Source organism: Zosterops lateralis, assembly GCF_965231275.1.
Source record: "Zosterops lateralis genome assembly, chromosome: 29".
Classification (NCBI taxonomy): Eukaryota; Metazoa; Chordata; class Aves; order Passeriformes; family Zosteropidae; genus Zosterops; species Zosterops lateralis.
This window is the reverse complement of record NC_139789.1, coordinates 1,641,643-1,662,366: the sequence shown is the minus strand read 5'-3', so window position 1 is coordinate 1,662,366 and position 20,724 is coordinate 1,641,643. Positions and strand designations below refer to the sequence as shown.

The following is a 20,724-nucleotide window of genomic DNA, read 5'->3' as shown; positions in this document are numbered from 1 at the left end:
CACAGCCAACAATTCCTTCCCAATATCCCATCTAGTCCTGCCCTCTGACAGTGGGAAGCCATTCCCTGTGTCCTGTCCCTCCATCCCTTATCCTCAGTCCCTTTCCAGCTCTCCTGGAGCCCCTTTAGGCCCTGCAAGGGGCTCTGAGCTCTCCCCAGGGGCTTTTCTTGTCCAGGTGAGCACCCCCAGCTCTCCCAGCCTGGCTCCATAACCTCTAAGCTTTAGGAATCCTGACTGGTGGGATTTACCTGCCTGGATTTAGGGTGTGAGGAACTCCCCTGTGAGTCACAGCAGCTCTTTGTGGCTGAAGAAATTAATCACACCCTTGAACTCCTGGTTTCTCTTCAGCTCTAAAGTTGCCCAGCCAGGGACACATTGATGGAACCAACACCAAAACACAGCAGCACAAACCCCCCAAAAAGTGTCTGCTTCTCTCTTGGCTGGGGTTTTTAGGTTGATTTTAAGTACCTCTCACTTGGTGTGCCCTAAATAATCCAACAGCATTTTCTACTTAAGTAACTCTAAAAAGCAGCAACACCCCCCCAGACATTTTCAGATAATGAATATCCACAACTGTAAGGAACAATAAAAAGGGCAATCATACCACTCAAGTTTCGACTGTTAATTCTAAAATTTAGAGGTGCAAAAGGTTTTGAGGACACAATTCTCCCACCTGGAAAAAGGAGGAAAAAAAAAAAAAGGCACAGTCAGCTTCATTATTTGCTCTAGAAGTAACTACTTATTAAATATAACCCAGTACAGAGCCCTAAAGAGCAGTCCTATAAAACTGCCCCTTGTATAGCATTAAAAAAGAAATAAATCCCTTAATTCCCATTCTGACAGCCCCAAGAAAGGCAATCTATGATTCCTGCCAGGTGACACCTCAACCATCACTTTAAAATGACAGATTGGAAACACTTGGAATAAAAAGAGCATGTTAATTCTCAGTGGCAATCTAGAGAAATTTCAATTATCTCCTTCCTACTTGGGATCTTTTATACACAAGCCCCCAAAACCCTTTTATTTAGAGGCCACTAATCTCCATTTCATGGGTATTTGGGGTCATTCAGCAGAGCCTGAAGCACACTGTGGGAAGAGAAATCAGGTTTCATCCTTGTAAAGAGTCCTTGAACCATCCCCACCTTCCCACTGCTCTCAAGCCACCATTAAACAAGTTTGAAAACTAAAAAATATTCCAGTTAAATTAAAGAAAACAGCTTAAGTTTGGGGGTTTTATGGTTTGCAGCAGAGCCCAAAAGTCACATTATTTATTTCAGCACAAAGCTGTGCCATGTGCTTTGTTCACACCACACATTATTCTTTTCAGAAATTGTTATTTTTGTCATTTCTGCCACAACCAAGTAAAACCGTTCCTGATCCCAGCGGTTAAGAGCAAAGAAAAGACACCCAGGGCAATGGAGGGGCCATGATAGGGTCAGTGGGTGTCCCCAGTCTACAGTGTGGCTTCTCAGGAGCAGCCAGTGACACTGTCCCAGTTTTTATGGAACAATTAAGGTTGGAAAAGACCTTTAAGATCATAAAGTCCAACCAGCACCACCACCATGCTCACCACTAAACCCTGTCCCCAAGTGCAACATCCCCACAGGGACAGAGACTCCAGCATTTCAGTAGTCAGGAGTTAACACCCAGCACTGAATGTGACAACTCTGCACACCAGAACCCAGAAGTGAATTCTGTATGGAATTACAGACTGGCCTTCCAAAGCTGGGCCTCTGCAGCCAAGAACCATGGAATGGGTTGGGTTGGAAGGACTTTAAAGCTCATCCAGTGCCACCCCTGCCATGGGCAGGGACACCTTCCACTATCCTAGGCTGCTCCAAGCCCTGTCCAGCCTGGCCTTGGACACTGCCAGGGATCCAGGAAGCGTGGCCTTGGCTGTTGGGTGTTTTGTGAGCTCGCAAAAGGGGAAAGGATGGAGCAGCAGCTCCTCCCACCCCAACCCTGCTCCAGAGTCTTCTCTACAAGAAGCCAGGCAGGTCTGGGCAGACACAAAGGTGGGAAGGGATCCCACTGTGGTGCAGACATGTGGCCCCAAGGCACAGAACAAACCCCAAGGCCTGGCTTTGCCAGCTGGAACTGAGCCCTCCTCCCACCCCAGCCTCCATAGGAATCAGGAAATCAAGGGAAAAACATTTCCAGTTGGATTTACCTTCCTTCATGTTTGCAAAGCGCTCCTTCAGCTGGTGATCCACCTCAGGCCCGAAGGCAAAGTTATTCACAAAAATAACACTGCAAAACAATGATCCAGTTAAAGATCAGGGAGCCAGGAACACCCCACAAGGACCCCCAGTCACACCACAGCCCCTTGGAGCCTTCCCAGCCATTCCTGCCATGGACAAACCTGCTCGTCCCCAATTCCACAGCTCCTGCCACACAACACACGGAGAGCAACACTCAGCACTTAATCCTGTTATTTCTTGGTGGGGACTTAAAATATTACAGCAAAATATCAAAATGTATTTTAGAATCATAAAATAGCTTGAGTTGGGAGGAACCTTAAAGCTCATCCAGTGCCACCCCTGCCATGGCAGGGACACCTTCCACTATCCCAGGCTGTTCCAAGCCCCCTCCAACCTGGCCTTGGACACTGCCAGGGATCCAAGGGCAGCCACAGCTGCTCTGGGCAATCTGTTTCTCTTCCAGCTCCAAATTCCCTGTAATGCCAGAAGACAAATCACATCTTAGCTCCCTTTCCCTGTCCTAAACCCAGCACTTCAGCCCTGTCCACAACAGAGGAGTTGCATCTTTTTTTCTGGGTTAGGAAATTAATGAGGGGAAAAAACAACCCTATGGAAACAAAGAAATCTGCACAGAAGTAGAATCCCGCAAATGATAAAAGGGCTTGGGAAAGAAACAGCACATGCCACAGATTGAAAAATAAATACCCCTTTAGTTTTAAGGTCTAATCAGTCTGGTCTATTGTCCCTGGTGCCCATTTACTATCAGTCTGCAACAAGAGTCTCCAACACCTCTTGGAAGTGGTTGAGCTCCCTGCTAAATGAACATGTCAGGGCTTGGGATGGAGCTCAGGGAAAGGTTCTTCCTCCTGAGGCTGCTGGGGCACTGCCCAGGCTCCCCAGGGAATGGTCCCAGCCCCAAGGCTGCCAGAACTGCAGGAGCGTTTGGACAACGCTCTCAGGGATGCTCAGGGTGGGATTGTTGGGGTGTCTGTGGAGGGACAAGGGTTGGATTGATGATCCTGGTGGGATCCTTCCAGCTCAGGATATTCCAGGATTCTGTGAAGTGTAAAAGCCATCCTGGCCTATTGTTCCCACATGAAGAACTGATTTCTTTGCTGAAAAACTCCCTTCCCAGTGCCTCCACACATGAAACGTGTTCAACAAGGACACGGAGTTTAAGAGCAGCAGTCAAAGCTATTAAAAACCACGAATGAAAAAAAATGTTTATGCACCAAGGGAAAAAAAAATTATTCTTGCTACGCCTTGCTCTTGGAAATTTGGGAAACCCTGCCTGGCAAGTAAAACTAGCAGGGGTTTCTTCCTCCTCCTTCCCATGTGCCAAAAAAAGGCCTTGCAAAAGAGCCAAACATATTAATGGGACTAGAAAACATCCAGGAGAGGAAGGGAAAAAGCCAGAGCCTGCAGATGTGTGTTTTTATAGTGTTCACTCTGGCACAGAGTTTTGTGAGCGCGTGCAGGGCACAGGAACCCCGAATCCCCCTTGGGCTCAGCCTTCGTTCCAGGAAGTTCTGCCAAGCCACAGGCACAGGGATCCCCTGGAATACACAGGGAACCATGTCCTGGAACCAGCCTCATCCCTGGGAGAGGCCAAGGCCAGACTGAACAGGACCTGGCATAGACGAAGTTGTCCCTGCCCACGGCAGAGGTGGCACTGGATGAAATTTAAGGTCCCTTTGAACCCAAACCATCTCCAGTCCTGCACCACAGTGAGGTGGAGCAGCACTGAGACCCACAGTGAGTGCCATTCCACACAAACCAAACATCTCCCAGCACTTCTGGGTGCAGTCAGGGCTCCTGCGGCCAAAAATTTCTCTAAAAATTTAAATTAATTCTGAGGAAAGTTGCCCGGGCAGCAGAGGATCATGCACTTGGAATAACAAGCAACAAGGCCAAACCCAAGTGTGCTGCAAGGCTGGGACAAGTCTGTCCACAAATTAAAAGGCACCTCCAGAAGAAAGTGAGGGACAGAATCCTGCAGGAGTCACCAGCCTGGCAGACGCCTCCTCCAGGCTTTCAAAACCAGAGCTTTGGGAGCAATCCAGAAATTGCCACAACTCTGAAGGCTTTCAGAGCTCCCTTTGACAACTGCCTTCCTTTCCCCCACATAACACAGTGGCCCAGAAGGTCATATAAAAATCAAGAGGTTTTTTCTACTCATAAGGCCGAAAGAACGCAAAGCTTTAAAAATACAGACGACTTTTATTGCTTTTAACAAATTTACTCCCTTTCTGCTCCCTCAGAAAGGAGCCCAACCCTCTGCGCAGTTCTCCCCATAAATAAACCTTTGAGACAATTAGTTTAAATGAACTTTCAATATAAGTTGAAACAAACTCACTTGGGTCTTTTCATTAGAGGGAAAGTGAGCCTGTGTGCCCCAATAGCCAAGAGAATGAGGGTTTTGCCAGAACCCCTGACATGAACCATAGGGATATGCAAAACAAATGAAGGTTTGTGCTCCTCCTATAACCAGAATTTATCTTGGATACACCCTTGTATGGAATATCATGGGACGTGCACTCAAAGCCATTCTTCTAGTCAGAAAACAGGATCTAAAGAGGCCAGTGTAAGAGTTGGCAGATAGACTTTGGGTATTTGCTATGGAAATTCTATATAAAAAGCTGGCTAGCCTCCCAATTTCCATTATACAAACTCCCAAATATCCAGCTCAGAAAGCAGCATTCAATTGCTGTACTGTACCTTGTGTTTGCAATCCTCTCTCTCCATTCTTCTGAGAGGAAGTCACCTCTTTCCAGCTTAAAACAAGACAAAGAACACAGAAATACAGAGGAGTTAACAGGGTTCCCTCCTGCTCCCTCCAAAGAGGGACAAACAGGCTGCACCAGCTCCCTGACCCCACAAACAACCAGGGACAAATCAAACATTTTGGAAACCCAGAGATGGAGCAGGGAGAGCTGACCCTGCTCATTCCTCAGATCCCAGAGGTTTCTCCCTCCCTGCTCCCACCCTCGGCTGCTCTCCTGCCTGGGAAGAACAGGGAAGGGTCTCTGGCTGCTCCATGGAGAAGCCAGAAGGGCTGACATTCATTCCAAAACTGATCAGCAAATGCCTCCTGAAGGCCCCCACAGCGGGTGACCCCCCCCAGCAGAGGGAGCTGAACTTGGATTGGGAACAGCTCCTGCTGGGAGCCCTGCCTCCCAATTCAGGCTCTTGCTGCACTGCACAAACAAGAGTCTGATTTTTGTGGTGCTAAATATAAACCCTGAGCACTTCTAACATTTTCAAGTTAGAAATGAAGTAACATAAAGGCCTTGTTTGAAAATAAATACAGTTATGACTTCAGTGGCTTGTGCACACCTTTCTGATGACACCACATCAAGTCCCAGGTGAACACAGAGCTCTTGCACAGATTGATGTTTTCTCAGTCGTGTTTTGGAAATGAGAGAGGAGCCCATGGGCCACACTTTTCTGCTGTGCCACAAGTCAGGCAGGAGGAGGGTCGGGGGAGGAAGATGATAGGAGGAGAGAAAAAATAAGGTGCAACTCTATAATTAATGCTGATTACAGCCTTTGAAGATGATGGTTTGTGCCAGAACCTCAGGAACATCAAAGCAATGGCAGTGACTGCTAAGGATCCTTTTCCTGCACTGATTTCTCTGTATGGGAAGGAGTGAGGATTTCACATGGCAGCACTAATTCTCCTTAGTGACAACTCCCAAGTGCCAGCACTGCAGTGCAGACACAGGAACAACTCCCATCCCTCAAGGCTGGCTCTGCCTGGGAACATCCAAAGGGAGCTGCAGGGCCTGGTGATGGTGGACACAGAGGGGGGTGATAAACCTGCATGAGCCACTGTGAAGGACAAAGCCACAGGTGCCAACAGGAATGGGACTGCTTCCAGAAGGAAAGGAAAGGGGAAAACCACCAAAATGTCCTGCTGCTACACAAGAGGGCTGAGAAAAGTGGACATTCAAGGTTCTCGAGTAAGAGATCAAGAACTCGGTCAAGAGCCTTAAGTGCTGGAAACTGAACAGAGTGGGCAAGATTAGCTCAAATTATTCAGAAATACCTGTTCCACCAGCTGGGCTGAAATCAGAGTTAAACCAGAATTACCACCTGTGATCTCCCACCTGCTGGGAGGGGAAGCACCCTTGACATCCCTCCTGCAATAAAATCAAAGGGTAAACTGGAAGCTGAACTCACAGATCCAACCCAAGGACACCTTGCTGGGTACTGTCAGATTCCAAACCAGAGACTCAACATCAAAAACGTTCTAAGAAGAGTTTTTCTCATCTCATATAAGGCAAGATTTTTTTTCTGCATGCCTATATGTGGACACACCATCTAGATTAATTTTAGGAGATAATTTTCAGCCTTATCTATTCTTGTAGTGAACAGTTCCATGGTTGAGTAACCAAGACAAAGTCAAAGAAAACCCACATGACAGGCAACTGTATTTATTTTATAACATTTTTTGCAAGTCAGCTTCTCTATGGCATTCTCCACACCACCAGTTTCTGAAGTCTCCACGGGGTTTTCCTACACTAACAGGGAAAGAAAAACATTGGGAAAACCAGGAACCACAAATGCCACAGTCTGCAAGAGAACAGAGAACCAGCGTAACATGAAACGATTTTGAAATGCTAAACTTCATATGAAGGTCTTGAAATCCAACCTAAGTGGCTCTTAAGCCTTGCTTGGGTCCAGTTTCACTGTGTGTTTGCCCTGTCTGTGTGGTTAGAAGAGCATTTATAACCCAAATCTCCAGGTTTTAACCTGATATCACCCATGGAGGATGAACACTCTGCAAGCCAGAGCCATTTAACAATTCAAATGAACCACAGCCCACCTTAAGCACATCTATTTTTGTGTGGCACTGCTTCCCCAGCTCATGCTTAGCCAAGAGTCAAGGGAAAAACTTCACCAGGAAAAACACTGGAGCACAGAATTAATCAGATGATCAACTGTGGCTGGGAGAAAATGGGTTATTTTTTTCCCTCTGGAAGCAAGGCAGTGATTCCTGGATGCTCTACTCTAACTGGGACTGAGCTGCCTGACCCCTGTAACCAGCTCCTCACCCACTGTGCTGGGGCAGTGATCAATAAATGATGCCCTGAAAAAAGGAAAGAAGCTCTTTACAGATCAACTGACACAGAGAATCTAAAAAAATTCCCCTCAAAATCCCTCTCAGCCCAGTGGTTTGCAATAATTTTGAGAGTGAAACAAGAACTGGGAAGGAAAGTCCAGCTGATTAATCCCTGCCCCGGGGCAGCAGCAGCTGAAGCAGCAGAACGTGGTCCATGCTGGTCACTCAGGGAGCAGGGGACACATCCACATGGTGACAGCCACAGGGCCACACTCAATCTCTTCCTCCACTGTCCCCTCCCTCATCCTGTTCCTCCTCTCTCTCAGAAACTTAATCTCCTTAGTGAATAATGAATGGAAGGGACCATCTGTAACACAGATATTTTCATCTGATTAGACAATGCAGGAGATGCTTTATCTAACAGGATAATTAGCTCAGCAAAATCGCCTCCAGAGCTGCTGCCTGCATTGCTTCTAAATTTAGAAGACAGGCCAGGTTTTTATTCAGGTTTTTCAAACAGACACTGCAGGCATACACTCAGCAGCATCTGATTCCCGTAATTCTTCCTGCAACTGGATGGAAAGCAGCAGGTCCAAGCCTGGGGGAGGCAGCCAGAGGTGCACAGGAGGTGTGAGTTCATCATGGAGCAGAGCAGGAATCTGGGAAGGTCAGGCCCCTGAGCTGTGAAGGAGGGCTGGGTTCTCACCCCAGGGCTGGACAGGGAGGCTCTCTGGTAACGCTCCACAGAGCCATAAATTCACAGGCAGGAGCCTCATTCCAGCCACCTCCGTGCAAACACTTGGCTCCCAAAAACCCGGCATTTCTGCTTGGAAAAGTACACATGGTTATTTTTAGGTCCCTGTTCTTTTCAAAAATAACCAGAGGCACGAATCCAAACCTCCAAAATGTGGCATCATTTCAAAGCCACAGGGGAAGTTTGGAGGGTTTTTCAAATGCCAAAACAGCAAATTTCCTGCTGAAATGGGGCAGTCGAAAAATACCAGGAGCAAACAGCTGCCTCATCCTTCCCTGAGAGCAGCAGGAAGTTTTGGGATACAGGTGATGCCAGTCACCATCACAAACCAGCTCCTGGGCACTGGAACTCCCACACAATTCCCTGTTTCTGCTCAGAACAGGAAAGGCAGGCAAAAAACTACCCCAAACTTGGGGAGAAACCTGCAAGGCACAGAGCCAGGCTTGCACTGATCCATGCCCAAAACTCACCCCTGATCCTCAGGGCTGAACCACCTCCAGCCACCAGGATCTCCTGGGGTTTTCTGGGAGCAGACAGAGGCTTCCATCCAGCCCAAATCCCACCTTTAGGAATGCTGACCTGTTTCCTGCAGGTTTCATAGTCACTGCCACCTTCTGGTAAAAGCAGCTTTTATGGAGAGCAGGGCAGGAATTCTGTTATAACAACCTTGAATAAATAAACACAAAACTAATCCTGGTTCTCAGCAGAGTCCAATGTGGGACTGCACCAACTCCCTACTGCTCTGAGCTCAGCCTGGGATCCTTCAAGTTGTGCTTATTTTGTCTCCAACATTTGGAATTTTGGGACCTCACAAAGCATTTTGCAGGAACAAAGTTTCCAGAAAGACAAAGATGCCAAGTTTTCCATTCCACATCTTCCTATGTCCTCCAGGTACATCATGAGCAACTCTGCTCTATGTGTTCTTCTCTCAGGAAAAGGGAACAACAGGTCACAGGCACTGAGAACTCAACAAAAACAAAACAAAACAAAACAAAACAAAAACAAAAACAAAAACAAAAAAAAAAAAAAACAAAAAAAAAAAAAAAAAAAAAAAAAAAAGCCAAAAGGTTTCTCCAAGTGGAGCCCAGGAAGAGAAGCACTTCGTGCTACTCCGAGATCTCAGCCTCCTGCCCCAGATACCTGAGATGGCTCCTATTCTGAGGCCACATGAGGATATTTACAGTTAGAAACCATGAAAACCCATCTGCCTCTTAATTGCCATGCCGGGTTTTAATTTGATGGCTGCACATATGCAGGAATTCCCCAAGAAAGACTCTCTAATTAGCCGGGCCTAATGACCTTCCCAAAGTCTCCTGGTTCCTTCAGACAAGTTTACTTGAAAAGAGTGGGGTAAAGTTAATCTTGGAAAGTTCTCAGTTCCATGGGAAGCAAAAGAAGAAGATAAAAGGAGTTGGAACAAAGGAACTTGTATTGGAAGTGGGACATCCCAGTACAAAAAGCTGAAGCAGATGATGATGAAAAGCTCTAGAGAAGGAGGATCCTTCCCTTGGAATGCAGGACAGAAGAGCAGCAAAAAATCTGCTCTTCCCTAAATGAGCAGAAATTGCACATTCCCAAGCAGAGCAGGGGATGTAAATATTCAGTTAAGAGGATTATGAGACTCAGTGACCAGCAACAGCTGGAGCTCAGGAGCTTCCCAAAGCAATGCATGAGGAGCAAATGCCCCACATGGATCTTCCCCCTCCCCAGCTGCAGGGATGATCCAGCTGTGGCTCTGCAGCCTTGGGCATCCAACACCCCCAGGACACTTTGCCACTGGAGAAGTTTAATGTGCTTTTATCACCAAGTGACTACAGGACAACTGAGGCTGCAATTTTGTGTGGAACCATTGCTTATTTTAAAATAATTGTGGACAAAATAGGGTGGAAATATACCTGGACAATCAGGGTTTATTTTAAATGTTGGCACTGGGCCTTGCTCTCCAGAATTCATGTCCAAGCTCAGAACTCCCAGCAGTAACAAGCACAATCCACTGGGGAAGGCCAGAAGGTGAAACTGAAGGCTGCAGAACAATTTGGTGAGGTAACAGTGACTGCCCCCTTCTCCTCAAGGGTTCTCAAGAACATGTTTATTGTTCCGAGAGTTTTGGGGGCAATGGGTTTTTGTTTGTTTACATTCCTAGCAACTTTCTTTTAATGGTAACCTGAAAAAATCCTGTTGGGAGGATTTGGGGCATTGTGAGGTTCTGAGTCCCTTGGACTGCTGCAAAAGACAAAAAGGACAGAAAATATTTCTCAGGGAGACTGTACCAGGTGGGAAGGCTGGAGATGGTGAAAAGCTACAGATAATTTCCCAAATAAGAAGAAACTGTTGATGTGCACAAGCCCAAATAAGCATGGAACACTCTGCTAAAATCAACTTTTCAGCAGATCACTTTTCAGGGAGAACCCAAAATCCATTTGAATTGGAAATCTCTACCTGTACTGGGATTTTGGCTGTTAAAATAACCTAAAAACCAGCACAACTCTGCAAGCCCAGCTCCAGGATTTATTGCTGCCTTATACACCAAAAGTTTTTACTTTTACAGCAAGAGAGAACCCACAAAGTTCAGCCAGAGCTGCAGGTGGGATCTGATATTCTTCCCTCTGAACTCCTGCCAAGCCCTCCCCTCCTCCAGCACTTGATTCTTCTGAAAACGCTGATTTTTCATATGACTGCCTGTAACACTGGAGTGGAATTCACGAGCTGAGCTCTGCTGATGACAGATTATTTCAATTTGTGCTTATTTTGTCTCCAACATTTGGAACTTTGGGACTTCACAAAGCATTTTGCAGGGACAAAGCTGTTTTCCAGAAAGACAAAGATGCCAGGCTTTCAATTCCACATCTTCCTGTGTCCTCCAGCTGCATTATGAGCAAGTCTGCTCTGTGTTGAACAGTCACCTATAGCAGATGCTGCTAAGGAGTTCCTAAAGAAAATAAACTGCCTGGCAAAAGTCTGTTTAATGAATAAAAACTAAATAAAATCTGCCCTGTGTGCCTAATGTAAAAGCCCAAAATCTGTGTTCAAGCATCATTCCAAGGTGACAGGAAACCAGCTCTCCTTCAGACAAGAAGTGCTGCAAGTGTTTAACTCTTCCCAAAAAAACCCCAGATTGCATATTGAAGGAAATTTTACTCTAAACACTGCAGAAAACAGAGTTATAAAAGCCAAAGAACCTGGCAAAAATAAATAGCTTTGTTTCAATATAGCACCAGACTCTGTCACTTGGAATGCTCAATATGGAAATGCTGCCTAAGGCAAGCAATATGCTTCCAATGTTTTAGTCCAAGTTCCCCTCCTATTCCTTAAATTACCCAGCTCAGAAGCAGAGCATCCTCAGGAAAAATTCCTTTCATGTCATGCCAGCTGGGTGACACAATGGAAAAATGCCATATGCCCACTTCAGGAAAAGTAAAGCAATCCCAGTGCTTCCACAGCAGGAGGGAATTATCAGTCCTGCTGCAGACCAGGCCCAGCATCCTCTGGAAGGGAATCCCTCTATCTTGAACAGGAATTGCAGGAGGGAAGTGTTGGGGGCAGGTTGGACCATCACCTTCCCAGCCTGCTTCCCAAAGGGAGAGCTGGAGCAGCTTCACTACAAGATGAGAGCACCAAGGATCCCAGCAGACAAAACTGGGAAAAAAAGGCTGGTCAGCTCCAAGCTGCCACTGATCCCACAGTTCTGGGATGCTGAAGGCACGGGGATCACACCATCCCAGGGGCATGGCAGGGATGGCTCTGCACAGAAGGGAAGAGAAGGAGCAGTTCCCCAGTCCTTGCTCACATCTGGATGCAGGACGTGGCCAGCTGCAACCTCTGAGCAGTGACCTCGCTTCTCTGGGATATTTAGGAATATCCCTGACCCCCTCAGCCTCTTCCCTTACCATAGGGGAGTGGCAGAAGCAGAAATAGATGTGTTTTCAAAACTCTCAGTGAGTTCCTATTGTACATTCATTTCCTGACTGGAAAGTGATTAAGCAGGGAGCAGATTTTCTTAATGACAATTACAAAGAGGAAGAAAGGGAAAAGAGAAGGAATGGAACAGGACAATGCATGGATTTCCACACGCTTCACACCATCCATCCTTGGAGTGCAAAACATCCTCAGAGATAAAGAAATATCGGGAGGATGATAAAGGAATTCCAACACAACCCTTGCCACAGGCAGGAAGATCCCCACGATGGCCCATTTACTCCTCCTGCTCCAGTTCCACCCTCAGAGCATCCAGTTCCAAACCACAATTGCCACCCTCCCCTGGGAACCATCCAGCCTGGTAACTGTTTCTGGAGCTCCCTGCCCATCCATCCCCCTCTGCCACCCCATCCCCTCCAGAACTGGGCCCAGGCGGTCACACATTCCCCTGCCTGCAGAAACCAAAACTTCAGCTTTGATTTCCAGCAGGAGAGTTCAGAACCCCAAGGAGGAGCTGCCATATCTGGCAAAAACCCCAATCCATGGACAGAGGGAGGGAAAAAGGAAAAGGGGATTCAACACGAACAGAAGACTCATGGCAGCCCCAGTCAGAACAATATTTTAGAAGAATAAATCTTCCAGGAGTTTCAGGAAAGACCTGGAAGTGCTCCAAATAACACCATGCCCCACATCTGGCAAGACAAAGAGAGGGGTCTGGGAGGATATATTGGAAACACCATGCCCAGGATCAAGACAAGAGCCAGGAAGCAGCTGTGGCTCAACTGCTGATGGCTGAGGAAAGGCTGGAGGGGACTTTACAAACTCTGCACATGAGTGTGGATCCCGATCTGCAGCTGAGTTTCACTCACTGTGTATTCTGCATGTTTCTTCCCATACCATTTCATCCATTTTCTGAACTCTCTGTCCATCGTCTGCAGGAGGGAGGAAAACCAAAACCAGCTATTAGGACATCTCATATTTCCAATTCCATCAAAGCAATGGAGACACAGCTCTGAAGCATTCATTGATCCCCAAGAATTCTGTCTGCATGGAGGTTTTTTGCCATTAACATTCCAAGGGCAGGCAGACACAGAGCTCCTGCTGTTTAGTTTCCTTAAAAAAACCAAACCCTCACTTCCTTTGGGCCAAGGCAAAGCTGGCATCTTCACCCTCCCTTCCCATGGAAGTTCCATGCTCTAAGAAAAGCCCAGCACTGCCCAGCACTAAAAATAGCCCAGCCTTAAGCTGTGGTGCATAATCCCACAAGGAGGAGGCGGGTGCAGCCCAGTCTAAGCCCGGGAGCAAAGGGACAACCAGGACAAAAACAGGTCTGCTGGGGTCACTGAGGAGGCAGAAAGCAGCAGGAAAAGCATCCCAGCAGCAAACAGGGAGAATCCTGCATCTCACAGCAACTGGGAGTGCTTCAAACTGCACCCAGACACACCAGGGCTGCAGAGGAGGGAGGGCTCTGCTGTTTTGTGTTGTCCAAAGAAAGGAGAAAGGAACAAATCCCATTTCCAGACAGCTCAGTGCCTCACATATCCCCATCACCACCTTTCCAGCAGCCTGGCCTCAGCTGATCTTTAGGATTTGGCCCAAATTTGGAGGTGAATCTCCCTTCCTGGAGACATTCCAAACCCATCTGGACACATTCCTGCTCCAGGTGACCCTGTCAGAGGTCCCTTCTAATAACTATTCTGTGACTCTGTGTGAGAAGCCCAGCAGAAATTCGGATCCCACTGACAACTCAAGTTGATGGTTGATCAGCTGCTCCATCAGCAGCTCAATAAAACTCTGTGTGTTGACAGGCATGTTTTATGCTCAAAAGCACCCCAAAGCTGAGCAGGATAACTCATAAATCCTCAGTATTTTCATGTATGAACTTCCATTTTAATTTACTAAGGCAACTTCACTAGCACAAATCGGTAACATTCTTCCTCTTTAGGAGAAGTTTTTCAAATTCTTATTCATCTATTATCTGGGTACTATTATCATGGTACCCAAGATGTGGTGCCACAGCCAATTTAACTGGAAACTCAACCCAATGTCTTCCACAAATACTTGGAGGAAAACTGGGCCTTAACAGAGGCACAAAGCAGCTCCACACTCTGACACTGCAGCAGCTCCTTGGTTGTTAAATCTGTCAGGATTTAACCAGGGAAATTAAGCAGAACATTTTGTTGACCCAGTAATCTCATGAAAGAGTTGTGACACTGAAGGCATCCCAGCAGTGACTACCCCAACACTCTATTTGTGGTCATTCTTTTGTTTACTGTTTTCACCCAAGCCTTGTGTTTGCACAGTGACAGGAAGGGGTGTTAGTGACAGTGAGAAATTCATTTTTCCTTATAAAGCTGATCTTTAAGTTTAATGCTAAACATAAAGGGGATTCCTGTAAACATTCCTTGTAAATGCTCCAAAGCAAAACCAGGATGTTCACACAGAGGGAGAGCCCTCCAGGTAAAAACTTCCACTCAGTCCTGGCAGGGGAAACAAAGTGGATTTTTAGGTCCTTGACTGATTGTCCTCATAACTGTGCTTACACATTTTTACACACATCATTGAAAAGAAGGATCAAGGAGTTTTATTTATTCTCTCCCTCCATGAGGGATAATTTTCCAGCCTGTTCAGGCTCAATCTGTGTTTTAATAATTCAGAGGGATCAGTTTCTGTTCAGGCTACTGAAGAAAGCAAAGTTCTTGTGGTAAGACATGACTGACTCTGTGTGCCTGTGGCCTCCCAGGTTTGTCTTGAGCTCATCATCTGTGTGTCCCATTGGCACAGAATTAGAAGTGTAAAGAAACCCGACTAAAGAAGCCTGACCAAACATTATCAAACAATCATGGAATGGTTTGGGTTGGAAGGGACCTTAAATATCCTTTAGTTCCACCCCCTGCCATGGGACATGTCCACTGTCCCAGGTTGCTCCAAGCCCTGTCCAGCCCTGCCTTGGACACTTCCAGGGATCCAGGGACAGGCATAGCTGCTCTGGGCACCCTGTGCCACCCTCACAGCCAAGAATTCCTTCCTAATCTCTAATCTAAATCTCCCCTCCTCCATCTTGAGGCCATTTTATGGTTTTCCTCCCTAAGGTGCCTCCTAAGCAGTTACACATCAGACACCCAGCACAGGCCTCAGGAGGAACTTCTGGTGGTTTAATAACTGAAAAAGGGACATCACCACCACAGGCAGACATATGGCCTTTAAAAAAAATTGTCTGGTGAATTTACTCCTGTATCTGCTGCATGCTGTGGCCTCTGGGAGCTGCATTAGAGCCACTTCAGATATGGAATGACTGCAGGTATTTGGGTGAAGCTTATACTGCACTCCCTTTTGAACAGGCCCTGACATTACTGCGAAAAGAGCTTTCAGGGCCTGAAATCACTCTAGAAAGATGCCAATGCTCCTTCTGAACACTCCAGACTGGACCCACTTCTTTTCTCAAGCACATCCTTGCATTGCAGGCTGATATCTCACTGCTCCAGGACTGGCTGATCTGAGAAGCAAAAGTGCAGCAGGGCTGAAATTCTGCTTTCCCTGCAGCACAGCTCCTGTCACCCTGCACAGTGAGCTACAGCACACACCCAGCACTCCCCAGGCTCACTCACCTCGGCATACTTGGCTGGAATATCAGCTTTCTCCACTCCGTAGTGATGTTTGCAGTTTGTGGCTGCAGCCACTTGAAGCACCACCTGCCCCACACCTGCAGGAACAAAAACCCCAGAGCTGAGAGCATTTCAGGGAAACCACTGCCAGGGGAGAGAAGGTTTTGGAGCAAAGTACACACAGAAAAAGCAGATGACCAGTGGGACTGGGCTGAGGGCAGTTTCAGCTGCCAGCTGGAATTACACTGAGGCACTGGGCATTCCCAAAGTCATTCCCACTCCCCTGGTGCTGCTCAGAGTGGGAAAACACCTGATTTATTTCTAGGGACAGCAGATTAAAGGATCTGACATGGGCCCATGACCCAACCTGCAGCACTCGGGGGCCCAGATATGATCTTCCTGAACCTTCCTGGACAAACAATTGTGAGAATCTATGGAGATTTTGTTTCACTCCAGATGGAAAAAGAGTTTCTCAGCTCTGATGTTTTTCTTAAGGTCTCATCTGAATATCAGTCTCTGACAGGAAACTTTAGTCAGTCTCACTGAGAGAAGCAGGGGTGAGAAAATAACCGAAGAGCCTGTATATACATACATATATATATATATGTGTATGTGTGTGTATATATATAATTCTATTTTATATATTATATAATTAATATATTTTATAATATATGTTAATATATTCTTATATACTTTTTAATAGTATACCATTTAACTATTCTACAATCTATTATTTTACTATGTGTAACATATATAAATATTGAATATTTATAGATAACTATTTAAAGTATACATTCAAATTTTAAATATAATTTTTTGATTTTTTTTTTCCCCAGAAGTCCTGTATCACACACTTGTTTGGGTTTAAATGTGTTAAATGTTGCTTGATGTGTTAAAACATCAACCAAGAGGGGAAATTCTTATTACTTCTTTCCTGTTCTGAACCAGATTTTACCAAGAAAAAGAACATAATTTTCTTACTCAGTATCTCTGTTGCACATGTGCTTGAGTCATACCTGGTTTCCTCACCAACTAGACATGATTTCCTTTTAAAACTCGACTCCGTTGCAGTTGTGGGTTAGATTTTGTGGGGTTTCATAACTGTTCAAGTAAACTATAAAAGCTTTTTTGACACACTGACAAGTCAGAGGCAAAAAAATCCTTCATTTTCAGATTCCACACCAAGTGTTTCACATGGCAAGGTCAAGAAATCCCATTTTCAGATACAAAGGGCATAAAGCAAATCCAGTGAAAACAGATGAATCCTTAGGAATGCAACTTTATGGGTCAAACATCATTTTTAACATTGCTTCTACTTCACAAGTGTATCCAACAATACCAACACAAACAAAGGGGTTTGTAACAAGGGTTTATGGCATTGCAGGCTGATATTTCACTGCCACCAGAAAAGAGGTCTGGGCTGTTTGTTTGGTCCATTTAATCCTGGCATAAAAGTGGGAGCATCTTTAGGGATTATCTAGAAATAGAAATCTAGAAGAGATGCTTATCCTGTAACACAATCCCCAGTTCTGGGTTATTTCCCAAATATGAGGGTTTTAAAGTACAAACAGCAAAGAAAAAGGAGTTTATTGGTCACTCACCACTGCCCAAGTCAACGAACAAATCATCCTCTGTCATTTTGATCTCATCGATCATTTGGGCCACCAAGTCAAAGGACGTTTCTCCGTAGACCTCGGGGGAGAAGGGCTCGTAGTTGTTGAGTTTCTCGGGGTCAGTGACCGAGTGGTTGTAGACCTGCTGCAGGATGTGCCTCAGGAGCCCATTGGAGGGACGTGTGTTCAGCTTCATGGGCTGCGTCGTCCCCTTCCACTGCAGGGGACAGGGGGACAGGCTGTGAGCCCACCATGGGGACAAGGACTGGCCCTAAGGCCAGCTGAGGAATAGGGGACAGTCCCTTCCCTGCCCCTCTCCCTCAGCTTGGTGCTCCTTAGAGATAAAAACTGTGAACGGAACTGGAACCAGGCTGGGAGAGCTGGGGCTGTTCACCTGGAGAAGAGAAGGCTCCAGGGAGAGCTCAGAGCCCCTTGCAGGGCCTAAAGGGGCTCCAGGAGAGCTGGAGAGGGACTGGGGACAAGGGATGGAGGGACAGACACAGGGAATGGCTTCCCACTGCCAGAGGGCAGGGCTGGATGGGATATTGGGAAGGAATTGTTGGCTGTGAGGGTGGGGAGGCCCTGGCACAGGGTGCCCAGAGCAGCTGTGGCTGCCCCTGGATCCCTGGCAGTGTCCAAGGCCAGGATGGACAGGGCTTGGAGCAGCCTGGGATAGTGGAAGGTGTCCCTGCCCATGGCAGGGGTGGCACTGGATGGGCTTTAAAACCCCTCCCAATCAAACTATTCTGTGGAACTGCAGAAATTGCACACCAGCAGCTGCTCTGAACTTTGTCACAGCTCAATTAACAGGTAATTTCACAGGTGATAAAGGAGAATTTAAAGAGATGCAAAAACCAGTTGGCAGTGTAAAGCACAACACTGAATGGAGTTGGTGTGGGTGTAAAGGTTTGTTCACTCATTTTTTCTCTGCTATCCCCACTGAACTGATGTTGACTGTCAACACAAGAACAGGTTAATTTTGCTCCAGCTCTCACATGGGAGGGATCAGATGCACTCAGACAGGGAGTGGCAGGAAAGAGATGGAAATCAAGCTTCCTTTCTTCTTCAGAAAAAACCCATCCTACGCATAGAAGTTTTTAAAATGTCTACCTCTCCATTTGATAAAAAACAAACAAGACAAGAACAATTCCAGGACTCCTCCTAAACATTCCTGTGAGATTCAGATGGGAAGGAAAAAGTTAAACCCATCAGGTTTGCCAGTTCAGATAGCAACTGCAAATGCTGAATAGCTGCTAATGTTTAGCTGTTAACCAACATAGGCATGAAGGTGCCTGAATCCAAATAGGCACAAGTTTTTAAGGCCCAAAAAATTAAAAAAAATCCAGCAAAAAAGGCTTGTTGCCATAATACTGCATATTTCAAATAATTCCCATCAGCACAGTAGAGAAAAAAATCCACCTATACTTTCAAATTAAGCAGAATAGTAACATTATTCATTGTTCATGTTTTGCTTCCTCCAGTTCAACCTTTTTGGTGGGTAAGAGAACCAAAAAGCTCATTAAATTGGCCTGAAAAGAGATTACATTCTATTTTAGCCAGTGATCCCACAGGCCAGAGCAGCTGAACTGTGGCAAGGAAATTCCTAAGCCATGGATCACTTCCACAACACACAGGAGAGTTCATATGGATTATTTAAGTACCCATAAATCACAGATTTCCCTGTGCAAAAGTCAATCTATATGAGAAATCCCTGTGTTAAATGCAGATAAACCTTTCCTTCCCCCTAAAGGCAAGTCAGCTGTTTCCAAGCAGCAAAATAACAGTGCCAGAAGGGCACAAGGAAGAGCAACAACTCTGAATTTGGGAACAAAAAGTGGTGTTTAATTCCCTTTCTTTCTGTAAAAATGTCCCTCCAATACGAACTCCTTGACTGCCCAGGTATGATTAAGAAAATAAGTTTAATACCAAGCTCAAGCCCCCCCAAAAACTGGAAGTGCTGGATATTGCTGGTGCTGCAGGAACAGGAATAACGCAGCACTGAGTCAGTCACAACTTTCTGCTGTCCTTCAGTACCTGAACTCAAACGTGGCACACAAAAACCACGGCAGGGCCCAAATTCAGTACTCACCAACTGGTGGATGCTGTCGATGGCTCGGTTGTACTTGTCACACAGTCTCTGCATGCTCTCAAAGCTGGGGAGAGAAAACAGAGGCAGCTCAAAACAGGCAGGTTTGAAGGTAAAACCTTGGGCTTTTCCATCCTCTTGCCTAGTAAGTATTTAGGGTTTGTTTCTCTCAGAATATGTAATTACATACATAGATTTAAGACTTTGTTTCCTTTAAATAAAATCCTCAGTAGACCAGGAGTACTTGACAAATAATATTAGTTCCTTTATTATTAGTCATACTTTGAGTGCAGCCCTTTTCCTGGTCAAGTTCTGTACTCTCAGAACCTCTTCTCCATATTTTCAGCTGAGCAGACATTTAAGAGGTCCGTACATTTTTTCTCATTTTTGCTATCATCTCTCCACAATAATCAGTCCTGAGACAACCAGATGCTTTTCCAGAAATTCACTCTGAGACTGAAAATGCAGACAAGAGCCAGAAAACAGCCTAAAACACCACCCATCAGGAAAGCCTGGGGATTGCTCCATGGGCTGGCTGGGATTATGGTCAGCCCAGGCAGATGCCCTAATGACACAAGCTGAGAGGATTAAATCAATTCACCTCAGACCAGGAAAGAAAGTAAATTCCTGAGAACATCAGTCGTGATGTAATCAGAGCCACAAAGCAGCAACAAAAACAATACAAGGAGTTACAGGAGTGACATCGTTAAACCAAGGGCATTGCCAAAGCTGGGAAGGGATGAGGGGCCAGGGGACATCAGAAGGGACACTTCAGTCTCTTGTGATCCTCAGGGTCACTACACTGCCCAGGACACCTCTCCCATGAGTTCTGCCCATTCCATTCCAAGCTTCCAGCTGCCTGTGCTTGTTTCCATGCTGGGAAAAGCAAGAGGCTGCACCGGGGTTTGTCTGCATTTCCATAACCTGCTGCTTCTCCTTCTCATCCTTGGCTCAGCCCATCTGCTGCCAGTGATTTTTCTGACAAGTTTTTTTGAAGGAAGAAAAAAGACTGAAATCATTGCCAGAATTCCAGTTCATGATATCCTTGAAAAGCTGCAGGAAGATAGTGAGGGGTGACTTCGGGGAACAGAGGGGTTTCACTTTTATTCAGCATTGTTGCCAACCACACTGATGGTCCCCAATGAAACACACCCAGTGAGGATGCCACAATCACAAAATTACACTAATGCAGTTGCTGTGAGCAATCCACAAATCCAGACTAATGGATTTTAATGATAAGGGATGCTTGACCTTGATTAATCCTTTTGGATTTCCCAGGAGGAAGACAGGGACTAACAAGTCTCACAATTGAAAATTGGGAGAAGAGGAAGCAATACTTTAAGCAGATCACGACAGAATTATGTGGTGCTGGGGAGGTTTAGGCTCAGAAATGTTCTTCCCCCAGAGGGTGCTGGGGCACTGAACAGGGAATGGTCCCAGCCCCAAGGCTGCCAGAGCTCCAGGAATGTTTGGACAACGTTCTCA

General features: G+C 46.1%; 1 protein-coding gene across 9 annotated transcripts in view; it reads right to left on the bottom strand.

Moving 5' to 3' along the window:
* The window catches only part of DOT1L (DOT1 like histone lysine methyltransferase), a 75,047-nt gene that overhangs the window by 34,693 nt on the left and 19,630 nt on the right, over nt 1-20,724 (bottom strand). For all 9 annotated transcript variants that reach the window (XR_014591960.1, XM_083880147.1, XM_083880148.1 and 6 more), the window contains exons 4-10: nt 19,243-19,306; nt 17,142-17,370; nt 15,544-15,638; nt 12,805-12,867; nt 4,920-4,975; nt 2,171-2,250; nt 605-673 (exon numbers count right to left, since the gene is read on the bottom strand). Coding sequence is in view for 8 of the 9 variants with exons in the window: in XM_083880147.1 (XP_083736273.1) it covers nt 605-673; nt 2,171-2,250; nt 4,920-4,975; nt 12,805-12,867; nt 15,544-15,638; nt 17,142-17,370; nt 19,243-19,306 (656 nt within the window). In the remaining variant the exon portion in view is untranslated. The remainder of the gene's footprint in view (nt 1-604; nt 674-2,170; nt 2,251-4,919; nt 4,976-12,804; nt 12,868-15,543; nt 15,639-17,141; nt 17,371-19,242; nt 19,307-20,724) is intronic.